This window comes from Haemaphysalis longicornis, unplaced genomic scaffold, assembly GCF_048455015.1.
Source record: "Haemaphysalis longicornis isolate Haplotype H1 unplaced genomic scaffold, Haemaphysalis longicornis Haplotype H1 scaffold_7, whole genome shotgun sequence".
NCBI classification, from domain to species: Eukaryota; Metazoa; Arthropoda; class Arachnida; order Ixodida; family Ixodidae; genus Haemaphysalis; species Haemaphysalis longicornis.
In genome coordinates this window covers 64,308,206-64,334,063 of record NW_027526422.1, presented here as the reverse complement: position 1 = coordinate 64,334,063, position 25,858 = coordinate 64,308,206, and the positions used below count along the sequence as shown (strand labels likewise).

Below are 25,858 nucleotides of genomic sequence, written 5' to 3'. Positions count from 1 at the left end.
GCAATCCCCTCTAAGGAGGAACATAGTGCCCACTAGTATTAAGCAGCTCTACCAACGGGTGCACCAACTTGCTGGCAGAGCCCCTATTTTGTTGTTCTGCCAATCAGAGATGGTGGTTGGAAGGAAAGAAGTGCATGCTCTCACCACTTGTCCGGGCCGCAGAGCTGTGCGAGCAGCATGGGCACCAGGTAGTCCAGCAGGCAGGCCAACATGCCCAGCAGCGAGAACGTCGTCAGCAGGGAGGGCTCCAGGTACCACAGCAGCCTGCGTGCAAGGCAAGGCCACCGAGGAGAAGGCTCAGCGAGAAGAGGGCCCAAAACTGAAGCCGTGCCAATCAGACGCTGATTTGAAAGACAGGTTATTAATCGAGCTACAGCATGCACAGCGAAAATTTGATTCGCTTTTGAAACTAAAAAGAAAATCAAAACTGAAAGTCGGTTTTTTTTTTTCTTATGAAGCTTTTCTAGGAGCTGGTAAATGACTGCCCTGTCACTATCTTTTGCACACTTTCGGTACTGTTCTTTTTTTTGCAAGGGGGGGGAGGGGGAATAGGTTAAGCATTAATTCTACAAACACGGCATCGCACAGTCAAACCCGATAACACCGAGCTGTAATATGCACCGCAATTAGTTCGATATATCCAATAGTTCAACATAGCCAAACCCGTCTATAACGAATTTTTTGTCATGAGTTTGCAACACGCGGGACCCCCCCGCCATTCCCGCATAGAGAAACGAACACATAAAGTACGCCATTACCTTACACTAAACAATCCATCTACTGCAAGCAATAAAGCTACTTTCCGCCTTAACTGCCTACTTTGCAAACAAGCAGTGATGTTTGTTTTCACTTTCGTTTTGGTGGCGCCAACTAGCACAGCATTCTCCACACGAAACATCGGTTGCACCAGTTCGAGTCCGTGTCGTTCAATATCGAAGCAACATTGGCGGAGCACATTAACCCTTTCGTTACCACACCTATTCAAATCGATCACCGGTGATCGATGATTTATATTGCCTATTTCGACGTGTTGTAGTTGTTTCTCGTACACCTAATGCGGCCAGTGGTTAGTCTAGGCATTGCACTTTTAGAATAAATTTAAATTTTCCTGCTCCGACGACACTGAGATTTTTGACGGCGTTTTTTTGCGAGCTGAAGTGCGTGCGTTTTTGAGGAAGAGGACGTGGCTGCTGCACTTGACAAAAAAGGATGCAGATCGTGGTTAGGCTGCATTACCATAATTTTTTTTGTCAAAAGGCTCCTGGCAAGTCAAGTACAAAATATAATGTTGTCAGCTTGGTAATCCGACAGCGTTGAGAGGTGATAATTATTTGAAAATGACACCAGCTATTCACTAAAGATCTTTGGTTCGGAGAAAGGATAGCTTTATTCTGCCAAAGCTTATTTCTGATGGTCCCCCGCATATCTAGCAAGTGTGCCTGGCATTTTTAGCCAGTTTCAACACAGTTTCGGTTTCGTTTTTGCGTTGCGAAATTCATATGTGGCACTACTATGCAGTTACCCAATTACAAGCTCATTGCCATGGCGCCTCCGTTGCCCACTACAGTGCTTTGAAACAAGCGTGCTGCTCGTGCTTCCACTTTACCCACGTCTTACTTCTGCGATAACAGCTTCCGCTGAAAGTCGAAAGATAACACCGAGTCAGCGGATATCAGTTCAGACAAGGAGAATGCTTCCAATTGGCCTTGAACACCGCCAGCTGCTCACCGGCCAGTTTTGTTGTTGTCCTAGGGTATTTCCGGAAGTCTAGTGTCACTCTTTAGTACAGCTGTCTATTCTGATAAAAACTCCAACAGCCTTGAAATTGTTTCTTTTCGAAATTGTTAGGTGGCATTGCAATGTATTAGGTAGGCTCGTAGTGCTGAACTCACTTTATAGCACGGTGGTGGCTTGGTGGAAAGCTTGCTGGGCATGATTCTAGCTTTCTTTTCAAAATTGTTAGGTGGCACTGCAATGTAGTAGGCTCGTAGTGCTGAACATAGCACGATGGCAGCTTGGTGAAAGCTTGCTGGGCACGATTCTAGCGCATCATACCTTATTCCTGCAAGCAGGGCTACCATAGCGAGTCAGAAAATGATAATAAACCGCAAATGAAAGTTCTGACTGATAAGTGATCATGAGAACATGAACAAGCATACACCAAAGAGTTTGGTTTTCAACTCCAAGCGGATTTGTTTGCATGGCTTGCTTGCCTTCAATTTTGTGCTGGTCATAATCATCGACAAGGTGTTTTTTCATCACATGGAGGCTAATTGGGGTCTTTAATGATATCAAACTACCAGATCTCTTCCAGAGAACCATCTAAAATAGCAAAATTTGAAACAGAGGTAGGGCTTCACCACAAATGACGGACACCACGCATGCTAACATTTTCTTTTATATCCGAGAAATTGGACCGCGCAATGTAATTTTTTTTCTAGGACGGGCTTTTGAAATGTTTACCAACAAAATGTATATTCTAAATTTTTTCTACTACTGGTGGTTTATTATACACAACTTCCTATTATTTATTTTCTTCGACGCCCGGACAAAAATTTCGAATTTGATAATTTTTTTCGCAATCATTATTTATGAAAGCATTATTAAAACTGATGTCGTTGGAAAGCGCGTGGAATCATCTGCATTTTATGCCACTGCAATGTGTGCCTAATTAATAGTATGTCTAGCACAGAAAAAATGTTTTGTTAGACCCCTCCAAATTGGTCAATTTCCCACGGTAATGAAAGAGTTAACTGGCGAAAACGTTTCATTGAGTGCCGGACTGCTTTCCCTCGCGACATCCCAGTCTCTTCGGTGCTTTTAGCAGCACCAGCCGTCTGCCATGACATCGGCGACGGCGTCTGTGCCCGAGGGGCGCACAAAGACAGCAAAGCTGTCCTCAAAACTCAGGAAGTCTGAACTAGTACTGAACTAGTTACTGACTAGTACTGAACTCCAGTTCTAATGACAAGTCACCCTTGGCCGCCTCATGATCAGGTCATATACTATTTAATATACCATACACTACCAGACACAAAATACAATGCTCTTTTATTATGCCGTTGAAATGTTAAACAAAACGGCCCCTTTCTTTAGATTTTTTTTCCCTTTTAATAAACAGGCCTAATCATTTTTAATGTTTTCTTCCACAGTGTCTGCCACTACTTTTTATTTTCATAGACTTGGGGTTCAAGAATAGTCCCCCCAAACAAACTTGATACGTGTTATTCTATGTGAACCGTCCCAGACCGAGGAAGTGACTCCCGCTGATTTTTTTTTTTTTTTGGAGAGGGGGGGTGCAGGTTGGTGACTGTGCGAATGAGGTTTTACTTTGGTAATTTTGTCACGGACACTTTTCGCGATGTTGCCACTCTTTGGCGGTTTCATGAAGAGGCAAAAGTTGGATGCAGGCAGTTTTTTTTCCTTCAGCTGTGAAAATGAAAGCTATGGTAAATCTTATAATAAAACATCACACTTAAGTTGTTCCTTCCTGTATTGAAATAAATGAAGCCGTGTAAATTTTTTTCACATTTATTTACCTGAGTAAGAAAACAGAAAATGGTGCGTGTCCAGGAGTAGTGCTATTGTTTCAGTAACAATAAATTTCCTCCCATTTTGCTTGTTGCTACAGTTCAAGATAAAAATAATTTAGCTTTATTAAAGGGAGTACTTTAAAAAATTACTTCCAAAGTTGGCAAAAAATGACTCAACAGCGGAGCTGTATAAGCACTGGCCTTGACGACAGACTTTGCTGGTATCTTGTTACGCTCCCTTCCAAAGCAGGTTTCTGCTCCCAGCAAAAACCGGTCCCCAGTACAGAAAAATTCATAAAAAAATAAGGAAAAGTCCTAGGGCCTTCATATATTGATATGTATTAGCATGGCTTATACTACCCCTGAAGAATGTTTTCCCAGCAATGCATCCGTGTTTAGAGGATGAGCTGAGTTTAAGGAGATCGGTGTATGCGTGGTCTTTGCAAGCTGGCCTTTTCCCAGTGCTTGTTGCGCAGTGAAGCATGGAATATGATTAGAGAAAGCGGCTGTAACTCTTGTGGCATCGAAAGTATCCCGAAACAATTTATATGGCAATTAGCCACTACGAAGACTGTACCATTACGCCGAGTTTCGTTTACTTGCCACAGTTAGTTTGCAGTGAAGTTGTAAATGTTACAGAATTAGTCTGCTGGCAATACATGTCCATACAAGGAGGGAACACGGTTACGGAAGACGGCTGTAATCGTTTTACTGAGGCTATCCAGAAAGAAATAACATGGCAATGAGCCACTAAGACGACTCATTAAGAAGCCAAAGCCAAACTGAGTCTTTGTAAAAATAATCCACATCTCCGCTGTTTCAACACATCTCACACTGGGTGGAACTGCGTTTACTTTTTCCTTAGAATCAGACCTAAATTAGGCATCAAGGCAGCAACGATAAAAATACACAAAATGGCCTTTTATGCGCATAAACCACTATGCTTGTCAGCTATAAGTAATAATTTGAGTAAACTAGGATGGCTTGGTGGGCTAGCTGGTGTACCATCATAAAGGGTTAACAGCGCACAAACACGACGACACACAAGGAAGACGGGCAGACGCCTTAATGATAGGCTGAGGGAACATAAAAACCTCGTAGGAAAGACGGCTGTTTCGGGCCACCTAGCTGCGCACTGCAAAGATTGCGCCTGCGTGCCGCTGTTCGGGGAGTGCTCAGTCATTGCTAGAGGGAAGGACAGACATACACGGGAGGTTATCGAGGCCCTCAAGATTGAACGTCTTCATGAAAACTGCATCAGCAGACCATCTGTTGCACTCTCAGAAAAAGAAAAACAGTATCTGGAGCAACAAGCATAGAAGGCGGGGCGTGAGGTAAGTGTTTGTCATATTTTTTGGGCCTTGTGATTGGATGTGTCTTGGTTTATATGTCTTTCATGGCGAAATAAAAATCAGTTGTAGATCAACGCTTGTCCTGTCTTCTCTTCCTTGTGTGTCGTCGTGTTTGTGCGCTGTTAACCCTTCATAAAAATTTGAGTAAATTTTGTTTAGGCGAGAAATATTTCTTGAAGTCCATAATCAGCTTCACCTGTAGCACTGCCAAACTGTCTTCACAGCAAAGCGTGCACGTGTCACCAGCTATTTATCTGGCATGCATACGCACTCTGGCGCCTTGCCAAGGGAATGTCTAGAGAGCCACACAAACACAACGCAAACAGTGTGTTATCAGTTCACCACTCCTCTTTTCTGGGTCACTGACAGTCAGGTAGGTGAAGACGTCATCAAAATGAGCATTTTGTTTTTTATCACACAAGGGTACCATTGCAAAACGTAGCTGCAAAGGCATCAACATACAAACAACATAGATAATTTACTGTCCTTCAATGCACATAAAACTGCATGCCTACACGTATCATGGATCCCAAGAATTCAACTGCAGCATGAACATTTTCTGCGGTTTAACCGCAGGTGAAACTGGTTGTGGACTTACCATCTCCATCTGAATTTAAGGAAAATCTCATTTTTCCCCAAGTTTGAAAGTAATTTTCTTGAAACATACTTTCTGTAATAATTTAAAATTATTTTCAGCATAAACTAAAGCAGCAGGCGCAAAATGGGAAAGAATTTTTGTGGCTGAAATGTTCGCTAAGCACCTGTAAAAAAATTTTTGAAAACGTGCAATTTCCCGTTTTTTTACTCAGATAATTCAATGTAAAAAATTCTTACATAATTTATTTAGGATGTCACATCAAAGAACTACTCAAGTGAAATAATCTAAAACATGATTTCTTCTTGCACCTACTTTCACAGTTGATATAAAAAGTTGACCTGTAACCAACTTTTGCGTTTTTGCAAAAACTTCAGAGCACTTATGACAGGAAAAAAAAAAGTTTTTTGACAAAACTACTTGTAATTTTTTAATTACAAGAATAATTTTTTTTTGGAAGAAAGAAAAAGACCTTATTCACACAATCACCAACCAGCCCATTTTTTTCTTTCAAGAGAATCAGTGAGAGCCACTTTTAAACTGAAGTCCTGACACGTTTCATACCAAAGGACATATATTTAAAACACATGAGGTCGACAAGCCCCCGCTATGACCTTTCATTATGATTACCATAAAGTTCCAAGAGAACACCCTCCCCCAAATTTCGCCCCCCCCCCCCCCCCCCCTTTAGGAGTGAAATATTCAGTTTACTGAAAGACCTCAAAGATTGCCCACCCCTAAAAAATCGCCCTAGCTTCGACGCCTTCAAAAGCCGGGAGTGCCCCCTCCGCGAAAACATCCTGTGACTGCGAACACTGCCGATGTTTCGATTGTGAACAAAAGATACACAACCCGTCTGGCTTTTTACTTTTTCTGTACTTTTTCGCACCTGAAGTTTGTCCGTTCCCGTATTTTTCACTTGATATCTCTATAGTTTGTGTGGGTGTTCTTTCAGAAACTTACGGTATGTCAAGTCGCGCCGCAGAGAACTGCTTGCGATTGATGGCCCACATTACAATACAAAGACCTGTTCATCAAACCAACGACGGCCAGTTGTGCACGCATCACTGCGCTTGTATCTTTTTCAGGTCGTAGCAATGCCTCCATTCAGCAATCACTCTATGATTCACTCATCAACGCTCAGCACCTTGCTCCAAATCCCACAGCAAGACCTTGCCTATTCAGATGTCACGCCATGTTCCTATCACAAGTGACGCGGGCGATACGGCTGGAAGTGTGTTTTCCAAGGGTTGTCACAGCAGCAGCTTACAGGAAGACAGCGGAGATGACGCCGAAAATGCAGCCCGGATAGTAAGGCTGGCTCCACAGCAGGACCGAGTTGAGTGGGAGCACGACCTCTCGCCATCCTTCGACTTTCAGCCTGAGCTTCTTGGCCTGCTCCTGCAAGGAGAGCCCCCACACGTGTTGGTTGTCACCGTGCACATGCTTGCACTGGCGCAGAAAACGAAACAGTAGGATCAGACCTATTAACCCTTTCACTGTCACTGATGTACCGGTACATTTTCGCATTTCCCCTCCACAGTATCACTGATGTACCGGTACGTTCTCCATTGTACGTTCAAAAATTCCTGTTATAGCGCAAAGCTGCGCACCTGGACTGTTCGCGCCGTCTGTTGAATTTTTCTAGTAGCTCGTATTTTCCCTCGCAAGCTCCTTCTCCATGGTATATTGAAGAGTACGGAGCGACCGCGCCCACCCTTTGTTGCTGGGGTCATGGTCACTCTGCGCACTATACTCGAGGGTTGTTCTGCCATCCACTACAGGTTTCTAGTTTTTTTTTTTTTATTACTCTGTTCTTGCATCCTGCTACGGCACGCCAGGTTAGCCCAGCGCCATTGCCTCTCTAATAGACCGAAACATGGCTCAATCTCCGCTTTCGCTAACTCGCCGTGCCCTCACTTGCCGCTGTCAGCAGCAAACGAGGTATAGTTGTATCAATGTTGTATTCCCTTTTTGTCTCTATCTGCCATCATGATTTCGCAACGTGTCATTTCAGTGTGTTGCGCAGGCTGCTGAAAGTGCTCCCTCCATGCACGCGGTTACTTTCGGATGGCTGATCACGCGGGGCCTTTGACTGCGGGCAGGAGCGACGGTTCTTCCGATCCCGATCTGAACACAACCCGAGCTCAGATTCGCATTCTGAGAGTATCCCATCCGAGGAAGGGGTGTGAGTTCCACAGCGTTTGATTTTGATGTTGAAACGGTGGGGTCGTCGTCATGGAAGCGTGCACGGCAAACTGAAAATATCTGGAAGAAAGGTGATTTCTCACCCACACTCTTTCCTTTCGACGCGTTACGTTCCGGACACTATCATAGCCAAATAAATCACTAGGCTCCTTTCCTGATATTCCGGAAACCAAGCCGACACTGGGGATGCGTCACGACCAGAAACACCTGACAGTGAAAAGGTTAGCAACAACACTAAGGTATACTGACAGGTTCTTTTACATTTACCACAAGATAAGGATGATGCACTTGCATTAACTAAGAACTATGCCTATCAGTGCGCACCTGCTCATGCTGGCAAAGCACACTCTCACAAGTGAAGCACAGACCACATTAAAACTGAATCCACATGCAAAAAGAATTCAAAGCAGGAGCACGTAAGACGTGCACGAGCTTTACAAGAAAAGTGGCCGGGGATTTTGCATTAACACATGGATTTGGACCCCTACTCATTTCACCATCCCTGCTGCAACCTCCAATTGCTGTGGTCCTTCACGCAGCATCATAGGAATGGACGTTGTTGAGATAATAACAGTACAAGCGTACTTCGGTTCCACATCGTACCGGGAATTAAAAAAAAATGTGAAAAAATTATTCGCCAATTTTTTTAAACTATTGCATATGGCAAGAGGATATCCAATTTACCGTTTAAAATTTTCGAATATCAGGACACATTTAAGAATAAATGTTTGTGGCAGGAAAAAGAAAGTGTTTTTGCGAGGAAGCTCTTATCGAGTTTTTACCACTGGCACCAAAAATGAGCGCTGCTTAATTTTGCACTGCTCAAGCGGCTTGAAGGAATTTGACACCAATGTTGTTAGCACAAGCTTACACCATTCAACCATAAATGCTCGGCGCATGCAAAGCAACATTCTCATCCCGCAGAACGAAGCTGCTCCAGTTTTTAAGGCCTGCCCAAAGCAGCAGCAGCACACGCCCACAAGTATGCAGATTAGGATCGTGCCAGATTTCTAACGTGGCCGCAGTCAATTCACAAAGTTGACAGCAGGTGCAAAAAAAGGCGCCTTTGCAGAGAAAAACAACCAAGAAGGTCTCCTAGATGGATCCTGGCTGGCTGCCAAATGGGGGGACCTTTAAACGGCATGCACCCGCAGCAGCTCCAAGGTGTTCAAACTTAGCAACCACAGTGCACCTGCGAATACTTGCTCAAGGAGGCTCAAGCCACGATGAGGCTCCAGCCTCAAAAAATTCAGTCGCAAATGCAGTGGAAGGTGGGTGCATGCCACCCTCCTCCTCACCCCTGGTTGAAAACTGCTTTATTAAGAAATACATATCCTTCGATGATGCTCACTTGGTGAACTATTCTTAAAAGAAGTATATGTTATGAACTGAGCCTAACCAGAAACTAAGCTCAAATTTTGGGGTTTCAACGTGCCTAGGCTGCATTCACTCCAGATTAATCTGGACCACCTGGGGATCTTTAACATGTGATGAAATCTCGATGCACAGGAATTTTCGCTTTCCACCTCCATTGGGCAAAGAGCCACCGTGGCCACAATTGAACCCATGTCCCTGGTCTCAGCAGCACAACACCTTAGTGACAGACACTGTGGCAGTCTAATGAGAAACTGGTGTGACATTTACTGCACAGAGTGTAAAGATGAACAAAATCGTGCAACAAATTAACAAATTCATGCAACTTTATGAGGCCGACATAACCCCATTTTTGTAGCAATGTAACAGCCTGCAACGAGTTTAGAAAAAAAAAAAATTTCTAATGGTTCAAGGATGCACAAAATCAACATTCTAGTGGGATAAAGAAAAGCGATAGTACTATCACAAAGGTGAAAATACTTATGTCAGGAAACTCAGAGAGATTTGCTAAAAGTAATATCCAATACAACTTTAGGTTTATGCGATATAGACAAGAACCGGGTTGCTTGTTATTTGAGGTTGCCTAAACAAGCCCCGGGCTGGAATTGAGAGGAAAGGGCGTGCAACATGAAGAATGAAATGATGTAAACAACAGTGCGACCACCAAAAGATAGCACGGGATGTTGAAGGAGGTAGGATATCAGAGAGAGGGATGAGATAAGGTTTAGCTAGGGACAAGGGATAGACATAGCTGATGAAGGATAAAGGCAGGTAGAAGTTACTGCAAGAGACCTTCGTTTGAAATGGAAATCCGAACGCTGTTGTTGCTGACAATGACGGAAAGAATGATACAAAAGCATGCAGTGCGCTTCAATGTCTTTGTCTACACACATGACAAAAGCAAATTCAAATTGGCCATTCGCACTGCTAACTACCACCGTAATTTCACACCGCCTTGTAACAAACTTTGTTGCTGTTTGCTCTGGCCACAGCTTCGTTCCGCTTGCTAAGACCTTGCGGCATCTTGCGAGCTTTTGTTCAGTATTTGCAGAGAGAAGAAAGAAATAATAAGTCCACAGAGCCTTTGTCGACAAAAAGCGACGAAACATGCTGACCCTGACTAAAATAAAACCAGAAAAACACAAAACAACTCAGAAAGCAGCTTTTTGTCGTGATACAAACATCATTGAAAGAGTATCCATCAGTACCTAAAAGCCTCACAGTCCGTACCCTGTCTAATAGTGCTGAAATTTTCATACGGTTCGATGTAAACTTATCGAGTGTAACTTCAAAAATAACGCGCCTTTACGTAGGGCTGTAATTTTAACAGTGAGCGTCATTTTCAACCATTGTGGTTTCTTTTGTTCTTTTTTTCCCCCATTTTTGTTAGTCGCTCACACACTATCCTACGACTGACCGAAATATCGCACAAAAGTGTAGCATGCGGGCGATGATATGATGCAACAAGGTGCTGTTTCTATCACAGGGATGGATTATTGCACCAAAACAAAGGCGAGCTATGCAGAAAAGTCACCTTCCCAGGAAACTGCTTTTGCATACGCTTGGAAACATCAGCAACACAATCGCGTCTTCTGCTAACGATACCACCGGCTGGAAGAAGACAAGCGCATCCCTCCAGGGCAAACATTCAACGAAGGATCACAAGCAAGCCGAGCATATTCAGTTTTTAATTGAAAATAACGGTAGTCATGACCAAGGACGCGCTTTGTATGTTTGCATCGGACCGCAAACGAACGGACAAGCTGTCGTGAACCCAATGCATGTTGACACCCGAGAACTGTGCATTAATTTTCAAAACTGGTCTCTCCTCTCCTTTTATACGCGCTGTGCTGGGCGCAGAGTGACTCATCTCCGCGACACTGCGTCCGGGAAGGCGACCGATCGATGGACAAAAGCGAAACGCTTGCGGGGCCAGCTTACCTGTTCCTGAGAGCTGTACTTTGCATTATCCATGACTTCTCTTTAAACTTCGTAAACAACTGCAAACGCAAGCTCGCAAGATCTATAAAAAGGATTCGCAACAGTTTCGCGCTTGAGAAAAATTAAGGAAGCCCAGGGCTAGGCCTTGCACTCGCACAGTTTCCTTGTTGTTTCGCACGGCAGAGAGGGCGCTACGTGTTAGTACCTCACCGCTGGAAAGTTTTTTCGCGATATTTTTTAGTTTACTGAAAACGAAGGCTGCTTAACTATTTCATTTTGCTTGTATAGGGTTCACAAAATGAAACTGAATAAATTATGGGGCGACTTGTTGCTCAAACACTCATTTGGTTCAAGCGGGCCCAAATGGGCCTTCCTTGTTTTCAATCAGACCACAGAACAAAAAGTATTTCCAGACTGTTCTGCCTCTGCTCCAATCGTCCCTTTATATCTGTGCGGTGTCTCCATGGGTGTCTCCTAAACACTGGCATCTCCAGCTCTTGCGCTGGATCTGATCGCGGAGGCCACGCCCACGCACGAGACCTCCGCCGCTTACCCCACTGCGCAGTCGCGGCGCGCGCTGCAATCCCGCGATTCCATTTCTTTTCGCTCCAGCAGAGGTTCAAATGCGACCAGATTTCTTGAAGTTAACCTGTGCAGCAGAATGTGCTGGCCTCCAGGACTGCTAGAAATTGCCCTTGGAAGTGATCAATGGAGATTACCAGTGGTCAAACAGTAGTCGTAAACGCCAGTTATGCACCCCAAAACCGCAAATAAGGTTGCCCTTATAAATTTTATACTGTTTCTGCTAGAATGTGTGCAGAAGCAGCAGTCAAATACAGCACAAATAAGACAGCACAAGGTATATGGATCAAAATACTTTATTTCCCACTTAGAAAACAGACAAGAGTTACACCTGCGCAAGGTCATTCTTTTTCCCCCAGCAGCACGATGATCCCTATGTACAGGCAATATAATAATATACATTTTACAGTCAACATGGGTGGGGAGTCAATCAACCACAACCACGGTTAAAAATGCACTTGCGCTTCTGGGAAAGAATTTGGGCGCGGCGAGAGAGAGATAGAGAGAGCAAGGGGAGGGGCTAAGAGACGCAGTTGTTGGCAGCAGCAGTGGTGCGGAGCATCCTCTCAGCGAGTAATGTACAGCAGCAGTAGCACTGTGCACGTCCCTATGACGAGTCCCAGGATGATGGTGTCTCTCCGCTTGCGCAGGTTGATCCTCTGCACTAGGCTGTTGATCATGGGGAAGCGGTCGTCAGTGCTGTTAAGGAAGGGACCCCAGTCTGCCATCATTTAAGAGCTCTCGCTACTTGCAAGGCTCTGCTTGGGGGAGAGCTTGGCTATGGAGCACCAGTGCAACAATAGAGAGTTTTATCACTCCATATGCTCCTTGTTTTACGGGCGTACCATGTTGACCGGGACCCGTCCGGGCACTTGTGCCTTCATTGCGGTAGGGTGGATCAGTTCTGCGGGCCCGCCCTCGCCATGGCCGCACGTGCAGGCACAGTCGGGTTTTGGCAAACACAGTAACCACGAAACAGACGAAGCATACGGAGTGCTAAAACTCTCGAATGATTAAACAACTAAGAGTCGCCATTGCTATAACATCATGCTTTTGCCTTGTCTGGCCCCATCAAAAACTCACCAAGTGATGTAACAAGATTATTTTATATGCAGGGCCTCTAAACTGCTTTGAGCATTCATAGCTAGCAATCAGCCTGGCCTGGAAAATAAGGCTGAAAAAGTGGCATCACTTCCTTTGTGAAGCTGCTGGAACTAAGTATGGTGAAGGAAGGTGTAACAAGGACGCGAGTAGCAGTGAAATGTCAAGGTTACTGCCAGCCTATGATGGTCCTACAATTTGCGTACAATTGTGCTTAATTACTATGCATACTATAAGATATCCAAAAAGGGAATGTCTATTAGCGAGTATCCATGTGAAAATAACAGAAGGTGACAAAAAGATATCTGTTACAGTGGAATCCTTGCAAATTCATTATTCACTACAGCAGTAAGAAAATAGTTTTTCAAAGCATGCCGAGGTAAAAAACTACTCTGCTCTTGCAAACAGGCAACCTTATGTGCCAGAACAAGGGGGGGGGGGACCTTTCAAACCCTGTACCCAATTTTATTTATCCAGTTTTCACTTGCAACTTGCTTCAAAAGAGCCCCAAGTTTTGCTTCGAAATCCACCTATGACGAGTAACTGGGTTTTCCAGGCAGTGACCTGGAAACAAGTACAAGTTAATAAGGCCATTAACTCTTTGTGGCCCTCTACAGCCCTTAGTCTGCTTGAAGCTTTTTGCTTTGTGGCCCCTAGTCTGCTTGAAAAAATGGACTGCTTGAAAAGCTTTCTTAGGCCCAACTTGTTTGAACTTCATGAGCTTTTCTCCTTATTCAAAAGGTGTCGTCTTTAGGGTAAACCCTTGTTTCTCGAAGCTTTATTTCCAAATTCTGAAACAAAAATGCCCGTGCATTGAGATTTTGGTGTATGTTAAAAATACCCAGCGGGTATAAATTAATCTGCAGTTCCCCAGTATGGAACGTCTCAGTGCCAAGGAAATGACAAAAAAATAAAAAAAAATATGAATTGGCACATAAATTTGAAAAGCATGGTTCCTGTAAGAAGTGTAACAATGATCATATTAATGAAGCACAATGGTATGCAGAAGAATGACGCCAGGATTGAAAATGTACTCCAGGTTATTGATGACAGCAAAGAACTACAATTCACCGGGAAGGACAGTGCAACGCAGGGCAAGGATACTGGCTAAGGTGGTCATCTTGGTCTGAATGGCCTTCAGTGCATTGCGTTGACTCAGCAGCTCATCTTTTGTTCGCATGGCAATGCTGGAAGGAGAAGGAAAGAGAGACGGCACCACTTATTACGAGCACAGGCTTGCAATATAATGGCCACACAGCTTTAGTGTAAGCTAATACCCCCGTCAAATATGCCTTTTTGAGTGCACTTCCACAGAGTGTACTCAGCTAAAATGTCATGCGGGCCCAGCTAAATGGCGAACGCGAGCGAGAACGGCCTTTAAAGGAGTAGTGACGCAAAATTTCAAAGCTTCCTTTTTATCAGGAGATATCTCCCAGCAAGTTTCAACAGTAACCGTCTGGTATAACATATTTTAAATCCGTTTTAATCTTTGCCCGCACTAAAAAGCCCAGAGTGGGCCAGCATGACCATATGCTCCTTGCCCCAAAATGCCAATGTCGGGGCTCCCGTGACGTAGCCAATGCGCTGGCTGCATTTGGCACACGCTGCTACGCCATATCATGTCATGGTTTCGGGACTAACGTCAGGCTGCCCGGGTGCGTGGGGATGGTGAAGACCTTGGCCAGTCTGGTTGCGTGTGTGTCGCACATGCGTCCAGACTGGCAGCGGTGCAACTAGAATGGTGACGTTACGGGTGCCCTCATGTCATGGCGGCCGCTCGGCGTTTGTTTTGTCGAAACTGAAACTGACACGAATAAACGACTCCGTAAAAGATTGTTTACGCTGCGACCGACCATCTAATGTGCCATTCTATGATTGGTGGGCTGGTAGGCAGTCATATATGCGGCGAAAAAACGTAACACGAAAATTTCGTGTCAGTACTCCTTTAAGCCGAGTGTGTTCCCGCAACACACTTTACCCGGGTCGGCTAACCGTGTAGCAGGGGTCTGAAAACCGGGAAAAATAACATAAAACAGAGGGCGTTTAGATGACTATAATAATGTTAGAAATGAATTATAGATATTTTGATTTATTTTTCCAAAAAAAGAAGCAGAGATAAAAAGCGAGGGAGAGAAAAAAAAAAAAAAACCCGCTCCCAACAACGTGCCAGTAACGGGTGTTGCTTTATGGCGGCGTTCTCTGCACCCGTCTCGTTGTTGGTTTCTTATGGCACCGCGCTTGTGTTCCCGTTTCAACCTTTTTTGCTATATTCCATGCTCTCTGATAATTTTCCCTCAATGATAATGCTGCTGTGACTCGCTGTGCAGCGAACAGTGAAGATATCGGCACCGGTGTTTAGTCGCTGCCCTGACCTGTGTTTTTTGTGGACTTGCGCGAGGTGCCGATTGTGGTTTTGAACAATGCGAATACAGCACAGCGTTTACATTCTTTCTCACGTGATAAAGAGAGGAAATTTGAAGTAATTTTGCGGAATATTTACGCTGGCTATCGTCACCGACATCATGGCCAAAGGCCCTTTGTTTTGTCATTAGGCAGTGCGCACACAAAGTGTCATATGCGGAGCTTGTGTGCACTTAGTGTAAGTGCACTTAAATAGGCACGTTTGATAGGGGCACTAAAGCGCAAGAGTCGATTGGCTTTGTGATGCGTGCAATGGCACAGCTTCAACCACCATCAGTTGACACTTTGCATGCCTGCATTGCCATTCGCATACATACCATACATTTCGTCAACATCCACGAAACACAATGCTCACCATCATGGACAATACAAGCAATACCATAATGTAATCTACAAAAACATTTTGTATACACAATTGAGATATCCTAACAAATGGGCTGAACTTCATAATGTAATCTACAAAAACATTTTGTATACACAATTGAGATATCCCCACAAATGGGCTGAACTGCATCATGGCAGTTTTCTAGTTGCTTGACCTACAGTATTGAACTTTATTATCATTCACATCTAATTTTTAAAATGCCGACAAAAGGTGAGTCCACAACTTGAAGCGAGCACTTTTAATTCAATTGAAAATCTGCTAACCTTGACATACGGTTATTCCAAATGGAATCGTTCCTCCCAAAATGTTAAGTAGCACTCCTAGATCTACCATGTCACTAGATTTATTCACTCCAACAGTGCTTCTGAATCTACTACGACAACGTGGCAATTATCGCTGAAAAAGGTTCTTTCCCAACAAAGGCGGCACTTACTTTATCTGGTCATGTACCATCCGGTCCGAACTGGAAGAGAGAGAGAGAGAGAGAGAGAGAGAGAGAGAGAGGAACAAACAACTTTGCAATCCCATAAACCAAAACAAGGATTTAAACAACTGAAAACATTCGACAAAGCCTGGCGCCCACCTTTTGAGATGCTCGTGTTCTTTTAGGTAGCCTTCAGACCGCCGATTCAAACTTGACGAGTTTTTGTAGGAGCTGAAATTAACAAGAGAAACGTTCCATCAAGAAATCAAAACAAATAAAAATTGCACTGCACGTAATTCGGGACGGAGGTGCAGCCCATGATGAATTCCTGCAGGCCACTGCGTCAACATAAATTACATTCAGTGCACAAATAAAATTGGCTCAACCAAAAACAAAACTGCTGCATTAAGTTATTCAATTAAAATTTTCATTCCACGTTTTTCATACTTCCACATCTTTGCAAACTGAAGCAGTCAACAAGAAGTATCAGCAAATGGACGGTTGCGATACACTGATATAGGTGAATGATGATTGTCCTAAAAGCCAAGACCTCTCTTAAAAAAAAAAAAAAAACACACACAGCAGCTTTGAAATTCCAGCCCACCGGTCAAGCATTAAACACACAGGGATAGATAAACAATGTTATTTTGAAGCTTTCCGTGCCAAACATACAGACGACACAAGGATGTGGGGCAAACAGAGAATTTGGTGCAGGGAGGGGCAAAAACATTGATTATAATTCCGCTTTCAAAACAATTTTTCGCAACATGAAATATGACAACAGGGGATTCATCCATGTGCACGTACAACTCCAGACTTATTGGAGGAGCAGATTTCCGTTTCATAGAAATAGATCACAATTCCGCCCCCTATTTCACTTGATGAGAAGAACCCACTGTCTCCCAACAGGAGAGAAATCCCCATCCTGCTTATCAAGAGGGGGCAACGTCTTTACTTTTCACCCTGTTCCCTGCTCTAGTGCCACCGCCTCCGATGGTAAGCAGCAGCAATTTTGTGATCCCCTCAGCACGCTGCTCGAAAATAACAGTGCTCCCTGACGCGCACACACACATGCAAGCTTCGTCCCATTCCGTGACAAACTGGGTTTGGATGGGACGCCCACGCAGGGGAGGGGGCAGAGGAAGGGCGACTGCACACGACGCCACAGCACACATACTCCATGTCCCGGCGCACCGACCCGAGCAGCAGGTCGCGGTCGCGGTGTGCCTGGACGTTGGTGCGCGTCTTGTGGAACTCCCGGGCGTAGTCCTGCAGGATGTCCCGGTGGCGCTGCAGCGTGTGCAGCACCGTGGCGCTCGGGGCCCCCCCCGCCCCTCCCGCCACCGAGGACGACGCCTGCACCTGGCCCATCTGGTCGTTCACCTCGCCCAGCTGGGGAAGGGAAGGGGGGAGGAGGAGGTAAGACGCTTTCCTCGACACCGGAAATGGGGCCTTGGCCTGTGTGTGCTCATGCGGGCAGCTAAGTGTGGCGCGTGATGTACATGCCGTGGCGCTCCACGCGCAAGACAACCAGCTGCAATGAACAGCTGGTCAATGAAACTTGGACTGGGAACACTTGCCACTGCACTCGGGGTGCGCAGCACACGACTGGATAAGTATGCCCAGTAAGCACCCTGAACCTTTTCCAATCAAGGCCGACAGCAACACTAGCCCATCGTCAAAAGGTTAACATACTGTCCTGCTGCTTGAAGACAATGGCTTCGGTGCAGTAGCGGTATATTTGTTTTCCCCTGGGACAAGAAACAGCAATAACGGCCCACACTGTTGAAAAAAAGATGGTTGCCAGACCATGTTTAACTACACTGCCTACTTTGCATCTCATTTCTGCCCATGGTTGGGTGTTTTCTCTTATTTCTCAACAGCATCGAGCATCACAACAAGGCCAGACGTTAATTAAAAGAGCAACCTCCAACAAAACTGAAACTTGCTCAGAACGTCAACAATCGCTCACTGGCAAGGCAAACATTCCACTCCTTGCTTAGTTTATCTGCCCTCTCCCTCCCTCCCCCTCCCCCTCCCCCTCCCCCCCCCCCCCCCCCTTCCCCCCAAGTACAAATTCGAGGCATTTTATTGACACCGGGCAATGCCATGTGTGACAGTTTTAAGGTGTCTGCATTATTCGGGCAGCCACCGCCCTGGCAACGAAAAGGGTGTTCTGTCCTGGCAGCTAGCATTGACTGCCCAATAGATAAATAAGGCTCGATGTAAGCTTTTGATGCATGAAAACATTTCAGGCTATGTCTTGCATTTTGCAGTGCTGTTTTCTATGAAGCAGCAGAACAAACTTAAATATTATGCAATTGGAAAGCATGTTTACTCAACTTCATTTTCCCGTACTGCACACTAATCATAAAAACACGAGCAGATCTAGCATTGCGCTATGGTGGGGAAAGGGTTGAGTATTTTGCCTATACCGAACTCCGGCAGGTGCAGTCTTAAAGGAGCCATGAAGAGAAAATGCAAGTTGGTTTTATTCGAAAGATTCGTGTTTTATAGTGCCCCCAGCGCTTTTCCGGATACAGACAGTGCTTTATTCACTGAGTAATTAAACAATTTAGGTTAAAATTTTGATTTTCCCGCTCAATCGTGCGTTTTCGTGGTCCCAAATGACATCACAGGAACCGACCGCTCTGCAGCCTAGAGTACCTTCATTCGCGCATCTGCCGTACAGGGTAGAGACACGTATACGCTGGCGCCGCCATTTTCGGTTGCTCGCTCGCCGCCGAAGCAAGTCATTGTGTCAAAACCGCGCTAAAATTATCGCCGCAACGCGGTTTACTGAAGAAGTTTGAATCATATTGTCTGTTTCGCGTTGCTAGGTCTCGTGGGAAACGAAAAGAATAACGCGTTGAGCCCGTTGGCCCAATTGCGGCGGCACAGGACCGTTCAAAGGTTTTCTCCACCCTGTACAGCGGTGTTGGTTTGTTCCCGCATTTCTTTACGTTCCGTAACCTAGATGGCGCCACCATACCATGGAAAGCGTTTGGTTTGTTTTTGCCCGCATTTAAACCTGGCTTGTTTTTGTTCTGGGAGAAAATATTCGTTCCCTGAAACAGTGCTCGCTCGACAAATGGGGTCACGTAAGACACCGTTGCTTGCGTCAATCGCCCAGTGTCGTCTGAGACAACCCCAAGCCCCGTAGTGCTGTGCAGCTAAACCAAGCATGCTGTGCGCAGTACGAACAGCAGAACGCATCAGTACTTCTATGTTTACATGTGCTTTCGTAACTTCCACTGTTTGTCCCATCATTCTTATTGCTTTGTAAAGAATGTGCCCTAAATTTAAGCGCAAATCGCTCGTTCGTCTAGTTTGTAAGCTCTACCTAATTTGCGTCTGCTTCTGCCAGCCTCTGCCAATCGCAGAGCTTAGCTCATGTGACATCATAGGTTCTGTTGCGGGAAATGAGCTGGTGGGTCGCATGACCATTCCCGTTTTTCCTAATTATGTAGCTTATTTGAGCGAAGTTTACGTTAAAAGTGGTGTCAGTATGATTCTAACGAGACAATCTTTTGAATGAACCAAACTTGTGTTTTCTCTTCATGGCTCCTTTAAGCTTTATTCAAGGCAGTCACAGCATGTCAACAAAACACCCTAGCTGTCCACTCATTTATGCAACTTGAGGGCAAATAACTTGAATTAAAATTTGAATAAGCATCCATCACTTGGTATCCAACAGTCAAAGAGGTCTACTGGACAGCAGACAGTCTTTTAAAGTGATAGCTTTTTAAGTGAGACCGATGGTGTTGTCCAAAAAAAAAAAAAAAGCATTTTCTTATAGAGCGGTTAGGCAACCGAAAAGCTCTGATGATCTCTGGTCACATGGCGCATGTGTGAAATCGGGCCTCCATTGTGCCAAAATTGTCACTTGAAAATCACAAAAAAAGGAACAGTTCTAGCAAAGAAAATATACACATTGATCATGCAGAAGGAGTACAACGGTATACCTTCATGTCATAAACCCTGTATCGGTATACATTTAGATTGTTCGTCTGTGCGTTTACTTAGTGCGTGAAAAATTGTCGCATTGGTTCGTTCTTCATTTGCGATTTGTGTCTTTGAAGGTCTCACGATTGATGGGGTGCACTTTTAGCGAAGGTTTTGATGCACTATTGCCGCATTTTTGACGTAGTTTTGACGTGAGAATGCTTTCGCACCTCTCTCAACGTTCTTTAGGAAGGGATGGCAAAATTTTAACAGTGGAGCTGTTTAATCCGGCCATAAGTTGTCCAACGCGAACAGAAGAGCTCCAATCGAAAAGAAGAAAAAAAAAAAGGCGTCCCTTAATCCTTGGTGGGAATCGTACATGGGTCCCTCGCATTCTAAAACCGGCGTCTATCCGAATGAGCTATCATCGCATTCCGGGCGCACAGCATTATCTCCTTTGGGTTATTCTTAGTGTTGGCTCTGAGCTTCATGTGAGCATTAGTTCGCTGTTCAGTTGCTCATTCGTTCATTCACTCGCTCACATACGCCTCACTGCTGCAACTGAGCCACTTGCAAGAAAAACCGAGAAAACAGTTCGCGTGCGTCCGCGCCTCAAATGGGGAGTGGCAGCACAGGACAGCTCGGGCTACAGCTGCCGAGTTTGCGAAGCCGGTTGCTTCGGGTTCTAGCACGTGCCAACGCGGTGGTCCACTTTGGGATAGATGTGAAAAGCTGCAGACAAAAAATGATCCGGGCCTGCAGTCATAGATAACTTTCGGCAGCAACTGAAGAAATCCATGCAAGGTGCGACAGCCTGGTCTCCGACGAAGGGGGAGGGGCCGCCAGCTCTGCTGTTTCTCCAGCCTTGCACCACTGGCGCAAGCTGCGCCTACTTTTTTTTTTTTTTTTTTTGGCCTTACGGGAGTATAAAGTCGCTGCCACAAATTGCCACTTTAAAAACATAGCACATTTTCAACTACTGATAAGCAAAAATACAGCTTAACGTGCAGCAAGTCCCAACCCTCCTGGTTTAGGCCATTGCAGAGACATCCAGAGACATCCAAGACACGACAAAACTTTCAATAAAGGTCCCGAGACAACCTCTAACCTTGGTGAGCAGCTGTTCGATTTCCAGAGTCATGGTCTCGAACATGTGGTCCCTGCCAAGCAATGGCGCAGAGTCAAGGCTATACAGGTCAGAAAAATACAGAGGGAAAGAGCATTCACACACACCGCCACACTTGGGAAAAAAAAAAAGGAGAAAAGCAATGCTCAGTACATGAAAGCTATACTTGCAGCTTTTAGCTTCTCCTGCAGTGAGAATTTGCAAATATGTTAACACAACCGTCAAACGCTCAGGAACACGTTGGATACATGCTGACTAAAACAAGAGAATGCAGCTGAACCTGGGCAGTAAAGTATGCCACAGATGACCCACCTGAAATTTTTTCAATTAGACTCTACCCTCCCCTGGCAACAGGTGGATCGTTGTTGCTACAGGTTACCTTACTCACTAATGTCTGATGAAGGTTCTCCCTCAGTGCACCCCAACACAGGTTGAAAAGTTCTTCATTCAGGACACTGTACATCACCACAGTGCCCATAAATGGCATTCTAGCATTGAACTAAGTTGCGGCTTTGCAATTTGGGCATCCAGGAACCACAGGGTTCACAAACAAGGCACACTAAATCGTCCAGCGAAAGCTACGCAGCACCTATGGAAACTTGACCAGGTCTAGCTTTGACAAATTTCCCTCGGTGATGTTCCTCGCCACACACTGAAATTTCCATTTAGAGGCTTGAAATGTCTGTTTGCCCCTCCCCTCCCCTCTCCCCCCCCCCCGAGCATTAAAATTCTTTGCTTAATTCCCCTAAACATTATTTCATGATTGTTTTACTGTTGCAGAGAGCTCATTGTCCATGTAAACTTGCAAAGTCCACATACAATTTCATTTTGAAGTGAAACCAGTTGCCAAGTGGGTAACAGTAAATTTTTAAACGACTGTTACACACATTTGAGCTGGTACGCATCACCAGAGTAACCTGACCAGTGTGAATAAAATCTGGCACGCGCTGCAAATGCATAAAATGAACAGGTTCTGACTCTTCTCAGTTGACCGGCTTTAAAAATTGGCAAAAGAGAAAATTAAAGAAAATAGCAGAAACTGTATGCCACCTGTGGCAGCAACTAGCATAAATTCACAAAAAATTTAGATATTTGCTCTGGGTTCAGTGGTGTAGCATGATTTCCATTTGCATTGCTATTTCACTGATGGTGATAAGTAAAGTTATCACGAATTCCATTTGCATTGCTATTTCACTGATGGTGATAAGTAAAGTTATCACAGCAATAGCTGTCATTGGTAGTCAACGGGTTAACAAAGTAGCTTATGTACAACTTGTTTACAGCAGCTGCTGGAACACTGCCCTGCATATTTGCGCTCAATGGATTTGACCACCCTGAACTTGGAAGAGCTGAATAAAAAAAAGCTGTGCCTGAAACAATAAAAAAATAAAATAAAAAAGACAACACTGTACGCACTTTTACACTACTGAAAGTTGACTGCGAATGCCTGGGATGAAAAACTCTAATGTTGCTGAGAGTTAAACAGATGTACAGACAGTGTCGTAAAGCAGCAATGGCTGTTCTCTGACCTGACATTATTTCCAGTTATGCTTCCTGCATGCCGGTGCTAGTGTGACAACCATTAACACAGGTCACCTTCTTTGCTCTTCCACATTACACTCAAGAACCACTGCATACAGAAAAGCACAAAGCAAAACTGAATGCCTAAGCTGTTTTCACAAGTTGCAGCACATAAAAATTAGACACGATATGACGACTACGATAAGACCCTCAGTAGAAGATGCAAAGACTACAACCGCAGTAGTAAGCGCAGCCCCACCTCCAGCCGGCTGCAAAAACCAATTGCCGAACAAACAGCTTCGTTCACCTGTTTCGCTTATTTGTAGTTATTTCTCTCAAAGAAGAAAAAAAAAACACACAAAGATTCTCACCTTTCATTCTTGAGTTCCCTCGAGCCAAAGCCCGTGCCGAGCTTGCTGAACGAGACAAGCTTGAGGTCGATTTCATTCTCGAGGTGACGAGCCTGTTTTCGCAAGTCTAGGGGGGAAAAAAAAGTGAGCCAATACGGGGTAAGCCATCACGGGTTAACCAGAGAGGTGAAGATGTTAACACTGCGCTAGCTGTGAAGAGAGCATTTTACTGAGGAGAGGTAGGACTATAACTACCATAAAATAGATAGCTTGTACTGATGTCATTGTACAGTTTAGCCCCGTTGTAATGAACACTGATATAGCGAATTATCGGCTATGGCAAACTAAATACAGACTTTGGTTGGCCATGCTTTATTTCAATGACAATTATTCTTTTGTAACGAAACTGAAACTGTGAGAGCCGTGTGATATCGGATACAATGAAGAAATATTTGACCAGGAGGCTAGGAAGCTGATTGGAAAAACCCCCCGTAGTCCTAAACTGCAGAAGTATAAAGGCCCTTTTGTTTGTTTGTAGACACTGTGGAAAAGTTCATCCTGCTCAGTGCTGCGAGTATCCACCAGACGAAGATCACATCCGTCATCAAATAAATAAGGATGGAGGCTTGTTTTATCAAGGGAACTCTGTTCTGTTGCAATTTCACGTACTCGTGTTGCCGTTATTTTTGGCTCAACATGCACCAAGGAGAAAGGTAAGGGCTACCTTGTGTATAGTGGTTTCAAAGCCTAAAAAAATGCATTTTTGTATCAAGTTTTTTGTGGGAGCCAGATTGTCGATTTATTAGAGCCGATTTTTACCTCTACTCTTGTAACGAAATCAGTTATAACAAACTAATTTGCTGTCCCGATACTACTTCGTTTTCCCGTGGTTCGACTGTAGCTGCCATATTGGTGCACTGCAAGAACGGCGAAAGGCTGCGAACTTATCTAATTCTCTTATCTCGAGCAGCGCTGGATAAAGTTGAGAGCAGTGCATTAGAAAGGGTGGTGTGACGTCATGTACGCAAAAGCGCCCATAATATTAATTTACACGTCCACACCCCTATTTTTATCAACCAAAAACCAACTGTGCACTGCAGTTGAGAATGACAACGGTAAGTCATCGTACACCTCTCTTCAAACTGGGCAGTTTGTGCAAATTATATTTCCAGAGTGGAAAAGCACAAATCCAACGTCATTGTAAGCAAGCCAAAACTGCTGTACCATCTCATGGATTCCCTAACATTAGTCGAGGGAAACATCAGAGGCGTTAGCAAAGAGCATACATTGCATGCAAGTCGCCGCCGCATACACGTGCCCTCTATTATTACTGTCGAAAATCACAAGTCTCATAAGGAGAAGGGCAGCAACAGCTGAAAGGGTTTTTGAGAGAAATGGGGGTGGAAGAAGATGACACACTATTGTGTAAAAAAAAAAAAACAGCTGTATACCAAGAACTACCTTTAATGCACTGCTTTTAAAAAACGTCCCAACCATTTTTGTAATGCAGTGCTTACTACTTATATACCAAGCCTGTGGTTCTCCAAAGTTTGGCACTCTAAGATAACGTAAATGCAAGGCGTGATTACCACGTAGAAATCAAATGACATACGTCCACCGAATTTTCGCACGCAATAGTGAAACTAATGTCCTGTAAATGCAAAAAGCCATATGAATAACAGGCAGAAAGCACACGTTATAAGTGACATACAACGTGTATCAAATTTTCGCCACCAATAATTGAACGATGGCTTCTGTATTGTGATATAATAACCGTTTTAAGGTGGCCTGCTTCCCCAGAGGGAGAGAAAAAAAAACGTTGAAATGGCTTAAAAAAAAAAAAAGAAAACGCGTGGGCGGGGGGTTAAGAAGCGGGGTATTTAAACCCCACCCTTAAATTATAATGCTGCGCGGCTTTCTCACGCATTAAACACCGTGGTAATTAGATCTTCATTAAAACGTCGCTGCTTGCGAACATATAAAAAAACAATCGCCGAAATACGATGGCACCTAAAGACGTACGTAGTAAAGAAGGATACCCCGGAGAGGCATGTTTGACCCCGATTTTTGTGCGTGGCTTTTCATTTAAATACCCAGTTTCTTTCCTCACCAAGCCAACATCTATGCTTCGCACTTTGAACATGTTAGCACGCGACACCTCCTAAAACGATATATGTGCAACGCATTGGCTAACTACGCCCAATTATTCACAAGCAGGAACACCAAACCAAATCATGCTGTAGCACGCGGAGAATCGAAGCACAGTTTGAAAACCGATAAACTAGACAAGCGTAGGTTTAGCTTCGATTATCATCTGTCAATGCGGTCATCGAAGGCTGGCTGGCGCTAGATAGACAACAATCCCCACCCTAACAATAATTAGTTCTTCCAATTAGGAACCAACACTCCAAAATTATGCTATAAATGATTTGGAGAACGTTAAACAAGCAGCGACAGACAAGTCGGATCTCAAGCGTCAAAACACGGAAACTGCATCACCCAAGCAGTGACAGCGGAAAGGGTTTCTGCTTAAACGATCAGCCGATCCGTGCAGAAACAAGGAAGGACGCGCTGCTATTAGAGGCTGTAATTGGAAGCAGGACCTAACAACGCCCTTTTTAATTTGTGCTGCCAACACATAGCGGCAACCAACCACGTATGCTTGGCCTTCTGGGGATTTCGGTGATTTGGGCCCACCGCTACGACTGCGACGATGCGACTTCGCCGCAGCCTCTTGCGACGTATACGTCCAATGCTAATGTCGTAACGTGACTGGTCTTCAGCAATGACACACAATTATACATGTGGCGGTGGCAAGAAATAAGTGCAATACACATACCTTCCAACGCGTAACCGCCGGACGCCATCATCAACAGAAACAAGACCGCAAGATGTACAGTACGTTGGCTATTTGTCGCAAGGTTGCGCTAATTACGAGATAAAAAAGTTGAATCCTATTTTCTTGGTTATAGCATAGCTTATGTCTTAATTAATAATTAA

General features: G+C 44.6%; 2 protein-coding genes across 5 annotated transcripts in view; both read right to left on the bottom strand.

The window, feature by feature from the left end:
* Arl6ip1 (ADP-ribosylation factor-like 6 interacting protein 1) overlaps nucleotides 1-11,185 on the bottom strand; it is a 30,689-nt gene extending 19,504 nt beyond the window's left edge. The window contains exons 1-3 of the mRNA XM_077677590.1: nucleotides 11,004-11,185; nucleotides 6,751-6,881; nucleotides 145-264 (exon numbers count right to left, since the gene is read on the bottom strand). Coding sequence (XP_077533716.1) covers nucleotides 145-264; nucleotides 6,751-6,881; nucleotides 11,004-11,036 — 284 coding nt within the window. The 5' untranslated portion in view covers nucleotides 11,037-11,185. The remainder of the gene's footprint in view (nucleotides 1-144; nucleotides 265-6,750; nucleotides 6,882-11,003) is intronic.
* A 680-nt stretch (nucleotides 11,186-11,865) lies between these two features.
* On the bottom strand, nucleotides 11,866-25,835 carry Gos28 (golgi SNAP receptor complex member Gos28). 4 transcript variants are annotated; one of them, XM_077677587.1, is made up of 8 exons: nucleotides 25,698-25,835; nucleotides 22,880-22,985; nucleotides 20,970-21,021; nucleotides 17,094-17,308; nucleotides 16,076-16,147; nucleotides 15,926-15,955; nucleotides 13,791-13,873; nucleotides 11,866-12,276 (listed from the first exon to the last, which is right to left on the bottom strand). In XM_077677587.1, the coding sequence occupies exons 1-8, from the start codon at nucleotides 25,726-25,728 to the stop codon at nucleotides 12,152-12,154; spliced, it is 714 nt and encodes a 237-aa protein (XP_077533713.1). In that variant the 5' UTR covers nucleotides 25,729-25,835; the 3' UTR covers nucleotides 11,866-12,151. The 4 variants fall into 4 exon arrangements, with proteins under 4 accessions (XP_077533713.1, XP_077533711.1, XP_077533714.1 ...); XM_077677585.1 differs by having other exon boundaries at nucleotides 20,970-21,048; nucleotides 25,698-25,834; XM_077677588.1 differs by having other exon boundaries at nucleotides 11,866-12,254; nucleotides 20,970-21,048; nucleotides 25,698-25,834.
* Nucleotides 25,836-25,858: the final 23 nt, after the last annotated feature.

What these genes read in the sequence shown, in the direction of transcription:
- Gos28 (XM_077677585.1), bottom strand. Translation starts at nt 25,728, where the DNA reads ATGATGGCGTCCGGCGGTTACGCGTTGGAAG. An exon ending in GAACACGAGCATCTCAAAAG is followed by an intron (nt 15,956 to 16,075) that starts GTGGGCGCCAGG and finishes TCTCTCTTCCAG; the next exon opens with TTCGGACCGGATGGTACATG. An exon ending in ATGGTACATGACCAGATAAA is followed by an intron (nt 13,874 to 15,925) that starts GTAAGTGCCGCC and finishes TTCTCCTTCCAG; the next exon opens with CATTGCCATGCGAACAAAAG.